Raw genomic sequence first — 14084 nt, 5'->3', positions numbered from 1 at the left:
TGGAGTTGGGGCCACCAACCTGACTGACACTTAAGTCTCTTCAGATCAGAGATATATAGAACTGCACAATAAGTGCTACATCCCACGAATGAATAGTTTTTAAGGAACTTGGTTTCTTCACAAAATGAGGCATTTCTACAGACTAATGTTATGCATTTGTTGGAACATGGGGTTCTCAGCAAGTTAGACAGTGCTGTACAGTTTTTTTTATATTTCTCAGCCAAAAAAAACAGGTCATGAAAAGTCTTTCAAAGGAAGTGATGGAGAGATTCAGTGAGGAGTTTTAGAGGATGGGGAAATGGAGGCTCACACATACACACAGTGTTAGTGTTAGATTTTAAACAGTTGTCTCCCTGGTGAGATTGATTTGTACTTTGAGGAAGCAAAGAACTCAAGCAACAAAAATGAAACTCAAAAAGATGCAGGTGCTGGAAATCTTAAAAGAAAATGCTGTAAGCACTCGGGTCAGGTAGCATCTCTGGAAAGAGAAACAGACAATGTTTCAGGGTAGACACACTTAGTCAGGCCCTGTCTGAGTTTTCCCAACATTTCCTACAGAAATGAAACATTTGGCCTGACAAAGAAAAACTTGCATTTCTGTAGCACCTTCAGGCTGTTCCACATCTCTGCAGCCAATGATGTACAATATAGGAAACTAGCAGCTTGCATAAGCAGCATGGGAATAATGACCAGTTGATCCATTTTAGAAATGTTGCTAGATGGATTAAATATTGGGCAAGTCATTGGGGATAACTCCCCTCCTCTTAAAAATAGTACAACAGACTCCTTTGAACTGAGGTGCCATTAACGCTCTCGGATGTCATGTCTCAGCTAAAGACTGGACCCTAGTCCGTGCAGCACCCTTTCATCGCTGCACTGCCGTCAGCCTTGATTATGGTGTGCTGGAGTGGGACTTGAACTCACAGCCTGCTGCCGCAGGAATGAGAATGCTTCCAAGAGTCAAGAGCTTCGTTGGAAAGAACGGCACAACAGAACTGGGTCACCTATCTTTTCAGTAAGTGCCCAAGGTTGTCACAGGACCAACACACCACCCGCTGTGGAATATTTATCTACTTCTTGATAATTAATGATCCTTTCTTCTTCCTGACTATCACAATCCCCTCCCACCTTCTCAGCCCCAACTTAAATTGTTCACGAGAGGCTTGAGGGCAGCAATGATTTTTTTTCCCCCGTCTGTATGTGTGTTTCTGCGTGCGTTTAGCATCTGGATGTGATTATCTAGCTGGACTGGAGCCAACACTTTGGAGTTTTGGCTGATACTTGCATGTGAGGAGAACCAGTAAAGTCTTTAAACATCTGGTGGATCTGGAGGGTGGTGGAGCTTCTAATCAGAGGCAGATCAGAGCTGCTGCTGTCCCTCCTGCCTGCTAAACACAAATGTGCAAAAGAAAATATATATCTTGAATTACCAAGCTAATTTGGAGACATTGCCATTCAGAATTGCACAGTGCAATTTAGCAGAAGCATCCCACTTTATCTCCAAAGACTGGAATTAATTTTGAAGAATGGCAAGAAACTTCACATCTTACAAGGTAACTGAGCAGCCAGGCCACCATTTCTCTCTCTCTCTCCCTTACACACACACACACACACACACACACACACACACAGCTTTCCATCCATCTGCTCCATTAGGTCAATGTTATGGGCAATTTATTTTAACAACATCTATTTATAAAGCACCTTTAAGATGCCCCTTGATAGAAATGTGCTCAAAACAAAATTTAACACCAAGTCTTTTAAGGAGATATTAGAATAAGAGACCAAAAACTTTACAATTTTGACTAAGTTTGTACCATAGTTACATTGTGGAAACCCCATGTTCCAACAATGTACAAAGTATATTTTAAGTCGAGAGGTAGGGAAGCAGGCAAAGTTATGGAGGGAATTCCAGAGATTAAGCCTAGGCAGTTTAAGAATGCTCACCAATGGTTTAGTCTGTACTTAATGCCCCCGAATTGATTAGGTGGTTTTGGACATATTCTACATAACACCAATTTTGCTTGCTTGTTGTTTGTTCACACTAATGAATCCAAGTTGATGTGGAATTGGTACCATCTGTACAAAGCCTTGCCTGTGTCTGCTGCTGCCACTAACACAACTGAACAGTAATGCAACAGTAGCTGTAAAACATCTGCTAATCACACAAAAAGCCCCAAGTGCAGGGTCAACTACTGGAGGCAGGATAAGTATAAATTAATGGAATCAACACACACGCTTCAGGTGACTATCTGAGCGGTGAGCTAGCGTCCATGAAGAGGGATGTTACAGAACTCTGCAGAATGATCATCCCACCTGCTCCCTTAACTGAGCATATCGTGCCAATGTGACAAGTACTAAGCTATCGATTATTGGCAGCTGAGACGGGTTTGGAATCGAACAATGAAAGCCTTACCTATACTCTGCTCCCCAACCTTTGACAAAACTCATTCGAATCGTGCACATCCGGGTCAGCTGGTATACTGCTTCAAAACCTTGGTTCACTGATTGAGCCAGTAGCGCTGCAAACTCCTGGTTATTGAAGATCTTAAGGTTGCATCCTGTTAAGGAAGTGAACGAACCCATTGCACATCAGAAAACACACCAGCTGCTGCAAATTGCCATTTTTCCAGCCACAAAACTCAAGCACCCTCTACAGCCTTCTCCCAATACCATCCCAGTTCCAGCTCCCTAATAAGGGTTTTGTCTATTCAAATCATCTAAAAAACTTGATTAAGTTTGTCCCGTTATAAACTTCACTGAAATGCAGCTTGCAACAAAGGGTCAGGAACCTGCCATTCAATATCTAAACCATTAAAACAACCTATCTTCCTTCCGAGATTTGGAATCATTCTGTTGGCAAACATCAGAAACCACAAGGCCACAGTGTTATGAAGTGAATCTCACCACAGATTAAAGAGATGTGTTCAGTCCTTGAATTATCGTAATGATTATTAGCCCTTGTCTGTCAGGGATTGGCTCCCTAGTATGCCAAAATTGCAGCATCCTTCTCGAAGAACAGATATGCTATTGGGACACTTGGTGCCACAGTTACTGCCTGGTGCAACAAGCCTCAGAGAAGGTTGAAAGGAAATTTTCAGATAATACTGTGCATGAAACAATGAAGGGCAAGTGGGAAAATAGTTTTGGACAGGAAGGACTGCTCTTCCTCCCACTGCCAACCACACCCACCCACCCCCGCCCCCAAATCTCCTCCCACCCAATCCCCACCATCCACCAGCTTTCCTTCCCATACGAATAGCCTGCAAAGTCACTCCATTGCAGTTACCTGGTGGAATCTTGCAAACGGTTGCAGGGTGCCACCCATAGCGCTGGTTGCAGTTTGGACTCTGAACAAAGATGGCGCTGTCACTCAAGCATTCAGCAAAGACCTCTCCCCCAATGTAGTATAGCCTGACTCCCCTGCCTGGAATGGATAGGATACACGGCCGTCACCAGTCAAACTCACTACCAGATTAAACACAGGACTTTTACAACATTGCTCCATACAAAAAAAATGTCCATAAAGAACCTTGAGGTATTAAAACATAATCACACTATTTACAAATTGAATTTGCAACAGAGAACATTGATAACGAAACATTTGGAAGGCACTAAAGAAGTGAATGAGATAAACACAAAACACTGTCTGCAAATGTAAAAGTAAACTGAAAATCTTGACATGACCTCATGGGAACATATCCTCACAAACAGACACAACATTGCTGACTGGAGCAAGCTCAGTGCAACAAACCAGGGTCCTAAAACTGATCTTTGATGTGAGTAAGATATCCACATGAAAATGGGCCCATCCTCTCTCCCAAGTTTGGTAGTTGTCTGCTCAGCAGACTACATCATGTAATGCAAAACTCACCTACAGTGAGCTATATGGACTATAATAACATTTATGTGAGTGATTGATACTGACAAACTAGCAGAAACATTGACAATCTTCCAGACCTGTTGTTTTAATAATTGTTTCCATAACCCAGTGAGAATATTTGCACACAATCTTGAGAACTGGCATGTGAAAATAAGAAACACAGTAATGTGAAAGGCCAATAAAACAGGATGATATACATTAAATGCCGTCATTCCCACTGGCTGAGGTCATTTATGTCAAAGGTATGAACCTAGGATCCAAACTTCTCTCAAATGATGAATGGTGTCAGCTCCAGTAAGAGTACATTCAGTGAGGAAGCATACTCAACATGCTTATGCAATGTAGGAACATATGGGATGAAGTGGTGGCATAATGGCTTTATTGCTGTTCCAGCAACCCAGAGGCCAGAAATAATGGTTGGGCACACATGTTCAAATCCCACCACAGTACCAGAAGTGTTCTTCAATTAAATATATCTGGAATCAGTAATTGTAACCACGTAACTACTGAACTATTGTGAAAGCCCACCTGGTACGTTATTCCCTTTAGGGAAATATATAGCTTGAGGGCAATTATGGACGGACAATAGATGCTGGCCTTGCCAATGACACCCATGTACCACGAATGAGAAAGAAACATGTTCATCAGCATCTTTTAGTTACCTCCTGCTACCTCGTAGCTTTATAAAATAAGGAACACACCAAGAGGTCCCTGCTCCTCATCCCTGCCGACATACCAGGAGTTCAGCACAAATATTTCCTCCCAGGTTGTCTCCAAACAGCACTGGTACAAATTTAATGTTCATGGGGTAATGCCTCAGAAGCAAGGACACATTGATCAACGAGTTGCTTTCAGAGTATGTTTTCAAGGATCAGAGGATTATGGACAGGTTCAGCAGCTGAAGGCATGGCTAACAATGGCAAAGCAGTGGAAACTAGGCATGATCAAGGGAGGCAAGGATGGGGGCAAGGAAATGTTCAGGGATGAAGGAGGTTAAAGTGATAAGAAGGACTCGAGCTTAAGAATCTTAATGCTGAAGGCTCATCAGCCAATGAGACATTGACATTATGCAAGTCAGGACTGAGTCATCAGAAGTTTGGAATGAGTTTGTTTCGGAGATTGGGGGCTGGAGAATGGCTAGGAAAGCATTGGAATAAACCATTCCCAGTGTGCATTTATCAGGCAAGGACACCACCATCAGGAATGGGAATTACAACAATGAACAAGTTCATTACCAATGTGCCTTCTCGTCAGCTCCACTGCTGCATTCCTGTTCACATTCGAGAGCAGCCCCAAGCAGAAGCGTTCAGAGTTGGATGGATCAGTGAAGCCATCCACGGTCAGAGAAGGCTGCGAGGCATGAAAAGTCTCCCCCACTCTCTGGTTCAGTTCATAGTATGCTATTGAACACCAGAAGGCTGGCTCACAGTAAGTGACAGGCTGCAGGTCTGCAAAAGGAAAAAGCAGAGCATAAAAATCCATGAAGCAAATTTGCCCATTACTAACACATAACACAAAGTCCAATCACCATCTAACCCATTTGACTTGGTCTCACCCTATCACAGGTATTTCCATTGTCCTCAAAGGATGAGATTTCAAAGTCTCACCATCCACGTTCATAGAACCAGACTTTTCAACCCATCAAATTAGTCTTTGTTTCCACATGGTAATCTCGTGAAATTTTCCTTAAAACCCAATGATAACCTTTCTCACTTCAAAATATTTACTGGACTCTGCTGGGACACTGGTCATCAGAAAACACTAATGTTAGAGGAACAAACAATCTACTGGAAGAACTCAGCGGGTCGAGCAGCATCTGTGGGAGGAAAGGAATTGTCGACGTTTCGGGTCAAAACCCTGCACCAGGACAGGCTGAGTTGTTCGACCCGCTGAGTTCTTCCAGCAGATTGTTTGTTGTTCCAGATTCCAGCATCTACCGTCTTCTGGGTCTCCACGAATGTTAGAGGCCCCATGGTATAAAAGAATGTCTCGTTCCCTCTTCAATTACACTTTTTTTCATGTCTGTTCTCGATGACCACTGGAAATGCTCAGCAATCAACCTCCTGCAACCCTCCTATTTCTCACTTCAACCTCATCAGCTGCATTGATAGAGGTCCATTTAAAAGGATTAAGGGAACTGCACTGGCCAATTTGAGCACAGCAAGATCCCAGGTGCAGCAATGAAATAACTGGCAAGATTATCTTTTAGTCAGATTGGTTAGGGGTTAAATGTTGGACACTGGAAGAACTCTCCCACTCTTCTTCAAAATATTGCCATGAGATCTTTTCTGTCCACCTGAGAAAGCTGATGGGACCCCAGATTAATGTCTCACCTGAAAGAAGATACAGTAAACTCCGATTACCCTCTGTCTCACTATTTAGAAATCCCAATGGTTCAACATCTGCTTTTCTGCAGTCCTCTCAACTCACCGTGACCCTGGTTCCCTCGATCCCTCTCAACTCACTGTTCACTGGAGAAATGTATTACAATACCATATATCATGTAAAAAAAGTTCTAAATGTGCCAGATTAGAGTTTTACTGTAACTCCCTCAGTGCCAACAGTAACCCCATAATTCTGATAACAACCTAAAGAATCTATACTGTGTTACTTCCAAAGTTCTTGTAGCTTTACTGCCCACAAGATACCATTCAACATTATCTCCTTGCTTTTGTATTCTTCATCTCAACCGAACTCTCTGCTCGCCTTTTATTGCCCTATCCTCTTGGGTCATCTGTGCTCCAAGGCCCCTCTGCACCTCCTCTCCATTTCTATTTTATCACTGAGCCCATGTTCTCTCCCATACTACTTAATAATCTTGGCAAGATCAAATAAGAGGCGATTAACACTTGGGATCAATCAAGTCAGCAGGCAGAGGCAATCACTGTGCTCGTCCACAGTACAACTCCAGGTGGAAGACTCAAGCCACTGAAAATTCAATTGCTTTATTATTGGCACATGTATCGAGGTCTAGTGGAAAAAGTCTCTTCTGCATGCCATCCATACAGATCATTTCATCTCATCAGTACATTAAGTACAGGGGAATAGAAATAACAGAATGCTGAATTAAAGTGTTACAGTTACAGAGAAAGTGCAGTGCAGGCAGACAGTAATGTGTGAGGCCATGACGAGGTAGATTGTGAAGACAAGAGTCCATCTTATCGTACAAGGAGGTCCATTCAATAGTCTTATAACAGCAGGGTAGAAGCTGTCCTTGAGCAATGTGGTACGTGCTTTTAGGCTTTTTATCTTCTGCCCGATGGGAGGGGGAAGAAGAGAGAATGTCCGGGGTGGGTGGGGTCTTTGATTATGTTAGCTGCTTTACCAAGACAAAGTCCATGGAGGGGAGGCTGGTTTCCGTGATGTGCTGAGCTGTGACCACAACTCTCTGCAGTTCCTTGTAGGCACAGGCAGAGCAGTTGCCATACCAAGCCGTGATGCATCCGGATAGGATGCTTTCTGTGGTGCATCAATAAAAGTTAGTTTCAAGCCCCGATTTACTTTTCCCCAATGGTTCTGCTGAGCAAACTCATCACCAGGTGTGCCGCACATGGACAACACTGATTCCCGATGACAGGGTCAGTTGGTCTCAGTCAGGTGGCCTCCACTAATAGCCGAGTGTCTCCCTGCGCTCTGCAGGCATAGGCCATTTGACCCATCGTGTCTGGTCTGCCATTCAATTTTGGCTGATTTGTTTTAACTCCATTCTCCCACATTTTCCCCGTAACCCTTAACCAATCAAGAACCTATCGATCTCTGCCTTAAATGCACCCAATGACTTGGCCTCCACTGCCCTCCGTGGCAACGAATGCCACAGATTCACCACCCTCTGGCTGAAGAAATTCCCCCTCATCTCAGCTCTAAAGGGACATTCCTTTATTCTGAGGCTGTGCCCTCAGATCCTACACTCTCCTACTAACAGAAACATCCTCTCCACGTCCGCTCTCTCTGGGCCTTTCAGTATCCGGTAGGTTTCAATGAGGTCCCCCCTCATCCTTCTGAACTCCAAGTACAGGCCCAGAGACGTCAAATGCTCCTCATACATTAACCTCATGCATTCCTGGGATCATTCTAGTGAACCTCCTCTGGACCCTCTCCAGGGCCAGTGCATCCTTCCTTAGATACTCAGCCCAAAATTGCTCACAATGTGCCAGCAAAATGGGAAAAGACCACAGGGGCAAGGGAATTTTTTTTTAAAGAAAGTTCACCGAGGAAATTATGATCAGATTGTCAACGTGATTTGAAGACTTCTCTCACACATTCTCATGCACGCTCTCTCTCTCTCTCATTCACAGACACACTAACACAGAGTACAATTCAGTTTGAACAGCTGCTACCCATTTTGCTGCTCTGAACAGCTGTTCTTGGTGGGAGAAGTCAATCTCTCAGCAGAAGAGTGATTCCCATTTTAGAATAAAAGCTCCTACTTCCAGAACAATAGTCTTTCCCTTAGTCTCTCTCCCTCTCTCTGTCGGTCTCTTTCTCAAGAACAACTCTCATGGAGGTACAGCTACAAAGCCAAATGCCATCTGTCCCCAAGTGACTATTTTTCATGTGGAGACTGGAATTGGAGGTAACACACACACACACACACTCAAGTGTGGACAGCATTACAAGAGCACATCGCTCTCATTCACTCACACACACCCAACATCAATGCCGACACTTGCCAACACGGGTCAGTAATCAGGAACAGAAACCTCAACTGATTCTGATATGAGTCACCAGTTTCAGGACAGAAAGGTGGAAGTTTTAGGGGTGAGGGGGGAGGGTAGGTCTGGTGATATTGTTCTGGAGATGTGCCGCAATCTCTAGTTGGGGTCCATCACAGTGTAGTGGAGAGTGTTGTCCGTGTGTGAGATCTGAGATCTCTCTCTCTCTCTCACACACACATACATTTTCACTGATGGGGGGAGGGGGGGGGGTGCAGTGTTCCTGCTTGGTCTCATTAAATCAGCATCCTGCCACATTTCCTGTTTACCTTTTTAAACTTACACTGGGTTCAGTTTTAGCAGTGATCTACATTCAACGTCTATTTTGTGTTCCCAACCTGCTGCTGTTCATTGCCTGCTGGTTCCACAGGAGCTTGTGTTATGGTCCAGTTATACAGTGTTGGAGTTACAGGGAAAGTGCAAGGACCACAAGGTAGATTGGGAGATCAAGTGTTTATATTTTAGCACAAGAGGTCTGATAACAGTGGGATAGAAGCCATCCTTGAGTCTGGCGGTACGTGCTCTCAGGCCTTTGTATCTTCTGCCCGACGGGAGAGGGGAGAAGAGAGAATGTCCTCGGGGTAATCAAGGAATATTCCTTACCTAGCCCTGGGCACGAGAGAATCCAGGACAGTCCACATTACACACACAAGCACATCCTCAGCAGAAGCTCCAGGAAGTGATGAGGTGGAACATGGGGGGAGTCCATTTCTCCCCTCACCTTCCCTCTGAAGGACAGTTGCAATTCCTCTCCCTCTGTTAAGACCACGTAACCATTTATTCTCAGATATGTGCATTGCTAACCACCCCTATTGGTCTTGAGAGGCAGATGGTGAGTCAGTCTCTTGAACTGTTCTTTAGGGTACAGTTGGGAAGAAGAGCTCCAGTTCTTTAGCCCAATGACAATGAAGGAATGGTGACATATTTGCAAATCAGGAATGTGGGCACAGAGTCATCCAGTACCAAAATAGGCCCTTTGGTCCACTGTATCCACAACAATCAGCAAGCACCCATTTACACCAATCCCATTCTTATTCTGCCCTCATTCCTATCAACTCCAACCCCCAGATTCTACCTCTCAGCTGGACGCTAGGAACAATTTACAGTGACCAATTAATGAACCAACCAGTACATCTTTGGGACGTGGGCATCTTGGAAGAGAACCCAGGTAATCCCATTCGCTGGGGCCAATGTCCTCCTTGGTGACAGAGACAGTGAGTCTGGGAGGTTTTGCAAGTACTGGAAGAAATCGTGGATACAAGTGAGCTTTGGAACAGGTCTCTCCAGTCCGTGATGCTTGGCTTCTACCTGGCCAGGAAGGTAATGCACAGAACAGCAGTCAAGCTCTCCCCCATGGTCTTCCACCCAACTCCACAGCAAGGGCTCACAAAGGACAGAGACAGGGTGGTCCAAAAAGGAAGGAGAATTAAAAAGGAGAGGCACACAATTCCAAATGGCAAAGTGCCAATGCTTTGACAGCTGGTTAACTAGGCCTCCGCTTTACTGTGAGTGTAAATTGCAACCACAAATGTGGTAAATGTTCAACTTGACAGATTTTATTACAAGGAGTGACAGTTGGCCAGGAGTGCCTTACAGAGCCAAGCAGAACGGCAAAGGCGCAAAATGGCAATTCTGGCAGTTTGTGTTACAGATCAGAACATTTGAAATCCTGTTCCTGGGGAGGAGATAAGTTTCCCAAACCCATTCTCTCTCCAAACCTACACTGGTAGGTTCAGGCTGATCAGAGCATGATAACTCATTTGCCACTGCTTCACTGGAAGCCTCACTGAATGCTACCTTGTGTCTTAAGATGACATGGAAATGGACTTCCAACCTCTGTGGCTCTGAACTTCTGTGAGTGTTCTTCAAACTCCAGGCATTCAGCCCCAAAGAGCTGACAGGCACCGTACCTCCCAAGCTCCTGTGTCTGGGGGTGCCTCACCACAATGCACAGCAGAAACATTTTCACTCCTGGAATTCCCTATCCAAGAAGTTGTGCATGTTCCATCAGTGAGTACCTTCAAGGTCGAGATGGATAGATTTCTTGATACTAAATGAACTAATAGATATGGGGGAAAATTGGGTGGGCAAGTACTGACTGAAGCAGAAGATCAGCCACAATCTTGAAGGGCTTCAGTTATAAGGAGACACTGGATAGGCTGGGACATTTTTTCCCCCCTTGGAGATAGGAGGCTCATTATAAAATAACCAGGGACATAGATAAGGTGGATGGTCTTTTCCCCCAGGGTAGGAGTGTCTAAAACTACAGAATTAAGGGGGGGGGGGAAGAAAAAGAGGGAAAGAAAATTTAATAGGGACCTGAGGGAAAACTTTTTTCACACAGCAGGTGGTGGGTATATGGAACAAGCTGCCAGAGGAAGCTGTGGAGGTGGCTACAATTACAACATTTAAAAGGCATTTAGATAAGTACAAGGATAGAAAAGGTTTAGAGGGATATGGGCCAAATGCAGGCAAATGAGACTAGCTGGGATAGATATTGCGGTCAGCATGGACTAGCTGGGCCAAAGGGCCTGTTTCCGTGCTGTACAACTCTATGACAATCTTGCTGAAGGTGCAGACAGCCTAAGGAGCCACAAGGCTGACTCTTCTATTTCTTACTTGGACAACTGCAGGAATTGTCAAGGCTCTTGCTTCTGTTTCAGAGTTCATAGTTATAATGTCTTCACTTTGTGTACACATCCCAAGGGAGAGAGTTTATTTGCAATTTGTATGGCAGCACATTTAAACTATTTAGATGTTGGCACTGAATGGTGCAGATTGTCTGTGGCATCGTTACATTGCTACAAAGCAGACTGAGCTTATAACTCTCCTGACCAATAAGGACCGCAGTAGAAACACAAACATACTGAGCACCCCTGCTTAAAGCAAACTTGAAAAGATAATTTCACTCTGTTCTTGGTCATCATACAAAATGAGCCCTGCTGATTTGTAACAGTTCAGTTAACAGATTCCATCTCTGGATTATACTAATGACAGGCAAGCCATAACCCAGCCTTACCCTGGGCTACGGAGATAGGAACACCATTGGCTAATAGCCCCTGTAGCTTACTAACATCCAGGAACACCTTCTGGAGGAATGTAAAGCTGACTGGATGTTAGGTGGGTAGTTATCCAAAACTCTGCTGCCAAAGCCCAATACAAATCAAAACCTAAACAGGCACAAGGATGAGGGCTGATATTGGCTCCCTTGTGAACAATGCCCCAGTTTTAACATTCCCCAGTCGAGGTGAAGAGTCTTTACTGTCTATTTCCCTCCACAGATGTTGCCTGACCTATTGAGTTCCACCAACAGTTTGAATTTTGTTTTAACATTCCCCTTTGGTTTCCCCAACTCCTCTCCCTTTCCCATCCTGGAATTTCCCTGCAGCCTTATTACTCCCAGATCCCTACACTGCTCAGATTCCAGTCTCCTGCTCATCTCTGAATCTGCTCCATCACTGGCTGTAGCTTCAGTTGTCCCCGTGTTCTGGAATCCTTTTCCCCAACCACCTCACCACCTTTACCTTCCCCTTGAAACCTCCGTCTCTGAAGCCCACCAGTGAAAGATATTTTAGTTACACTGAAAGTGCTGGCACAACCCTAATCATTATAGTTTGACAACACTATGACCACTTTGCACGAAAATGGACTTCGCAATTTTTTGTTCTGTGTTCTTTGATAAAATTGTGTATAATTTTTGTTTATGTTTTTCTTGTGAAGGCTGCTTATCTGATGCTATGTGCCTGTGATGCTGCTGCAAGTTTTTCATTGCACCTGTGCATATGGCAATAAACTAGACTTTGACTTTAGATGGGAGGTTGTTTTGCTCCAATGACTGCAAGGGCCATGCAGTGCACCCTAAACTCAAGTGCCCATTAGGTAGACCAAGTGTGTGCATCTCCCGGAAGTCACAGCTCACCACCTTTGAGCCCTGCCTGGCAGCTGTTGCCGATGCGCAGAGCTGCCCAAGTCTGCCTGACCAGCCACTGTTGCTGGAATGTAAAACAACAGCCTCTTGTTCACTGTGGGACAGCGTACTTCAGTAGCACTGAGTCATGACAGGCAAACAAAAGCTAAACCGTGGGGCAGCTGCCAATGTAAACTTTGTGAACTGGGGGGGGGGGTGAACTTCCATCAACAGCGGTGCTCACTCAAGAAACAGCAACTCTCAACGTTACACTGGCTACTCCCTGACCTGCTCCGTGAAATATCGATCCCAGTTCTCATCTCCAGCTTTTGCTAAATCCACGACTTACAGGCAAAGCAAGGACAAAAGAGAAGAAAGAATCAGCACAGAGAAAGAGAAAAAAAGTGAAGGAAGTTAGAGGAAAGTGAGACAGACAGATTTCTATTCCATGGTGACTTTCCCAATCTCAGGTTAACTCAAAAATGACCCAATGAAATACATTTAAGTATAGTCACTTTCGCAATGTAGGAAACTAATTTGTGCACAGCAAGCTCCCATAAACAGCAAATGAAGATCAGAAAAAAAAAATAATTGCAGGTGCAGGAATCCCGAAAGAACCTGTTGGAGATGCTCAGCAGGTCAGGTAGCATCTGTGGAGAGAGAAATAGAGTTAAAGTTTCAGGTCAAAGACTTCTTATCAGAACTGGGAAAGAGAGAAAATAAGTTAGTTTTAAGTTACAGAGAGAGCGGGAGAGGGAGGCACCCTCTCGGCAAGTTTGTTTTCATCTCTTGCCCAGTTCCAACAGTGTCGCTGACCTGAAACGCAACTGTTTCTCTCTCCACATACGCTACCGGACCTGCTACGCATTTCCAACACGTTCTTTTTCTTCCCTAATTTTTTTTAAAAACATATTATTGGTACTTCAGAAAATGTACTTTCCTTTTGGGTGCAATTGCACTGCCAGGTAAATTCCTCCTGATCAGGGTGCAAGCCCACTTATCCTCATCCCTTGTCCTAAGATGCCCACCCACATTAAACGTGGGAGCTCACCTGCCAGTTGTTGGCTAGAACATGGAACTGAGAAACGGAAACTGAAAGGTCATGATTTTCCCCGGTTAATAGGATCACAATTGGTTGTGCACCTCATCCATATCCTCTGATTCCCTCAGTCCAAAAATCTACTCATCTCAGCTCCAAATGAATTAAGCGATGGAGCACTCCCATTTCTTCAAAGGTCGAGGAGTTTCCCTGACAAACTGTCAGAGTGAGAGAAGAAATACGCCCTTGGTCCACGCCAACCATCATTTTTACAATAGTCCTTCCCTAATCCATTTTATTCTCCCCGATGTTCCTCTCAATTTCTTCCAGATTCCACCAGACCTAAGCACTAGGAGCAATTTACAAGGGCCAATTAACCCACCAACCTGCACATTTTTGGGATGTAGGAGGAATCCAGAGCACCTGGGGGAAGCCCGTGCAGTTACAAGGAGAACATACAAACTCCGCACACACAGCAGGATTGAACCAGAGCCACTCAACTCATCAGCATGCCACCCCCACCACAGTGTGGTACCAGAGCCC

At 44.6% G+C, this 14084-nt stretch overlaps 1 protein-coding gene across 1 annotated transcript in view; it reads right to left on the bottom strand.

The window, feature by feature from the left end:
- smad3b (SMAD family member 3b) overlaps positions 1-14084 on the bottom strand; it is a 90562-nt gene that overhangs the window by 1554 nt on the left and 74924 nt on the right. The window contains exons 6-8 of the mRNA XM_052040301.1: positions 5119-5331; positions 3290-3427; positions 2417-2561 (exon numbers count right to left, since the gene is read on the bottom strand). Of these exons, the coding sequence (XP_051896261.1) occupies positions 2417-2561; positions 3290-3427; positions 5119-5331 (496 nt within the window). The remainder of the gene's footprint in view (positions 1-2416; positions 2562-3289; positions 3428-5118; positions 5332-14084) is intronic.

Source organism: Pristis pectinata, chromosome 28 (genome assembly GCF_009764475.1).
Source record: "Pristis pectinata isolate sPriPec2 chromosome 28, sPriPec2.1.pri, whole genome shotgun sequence".
NCBI lineage: Eukaryota > Metazoa > Chordata > Chondrichthyes > Rhinopristiformes > Pristidae > Pristis > Pristis pectinata.
This window is presented reverse-complemented; position numbering and strand designations above follow the sequence as displayed.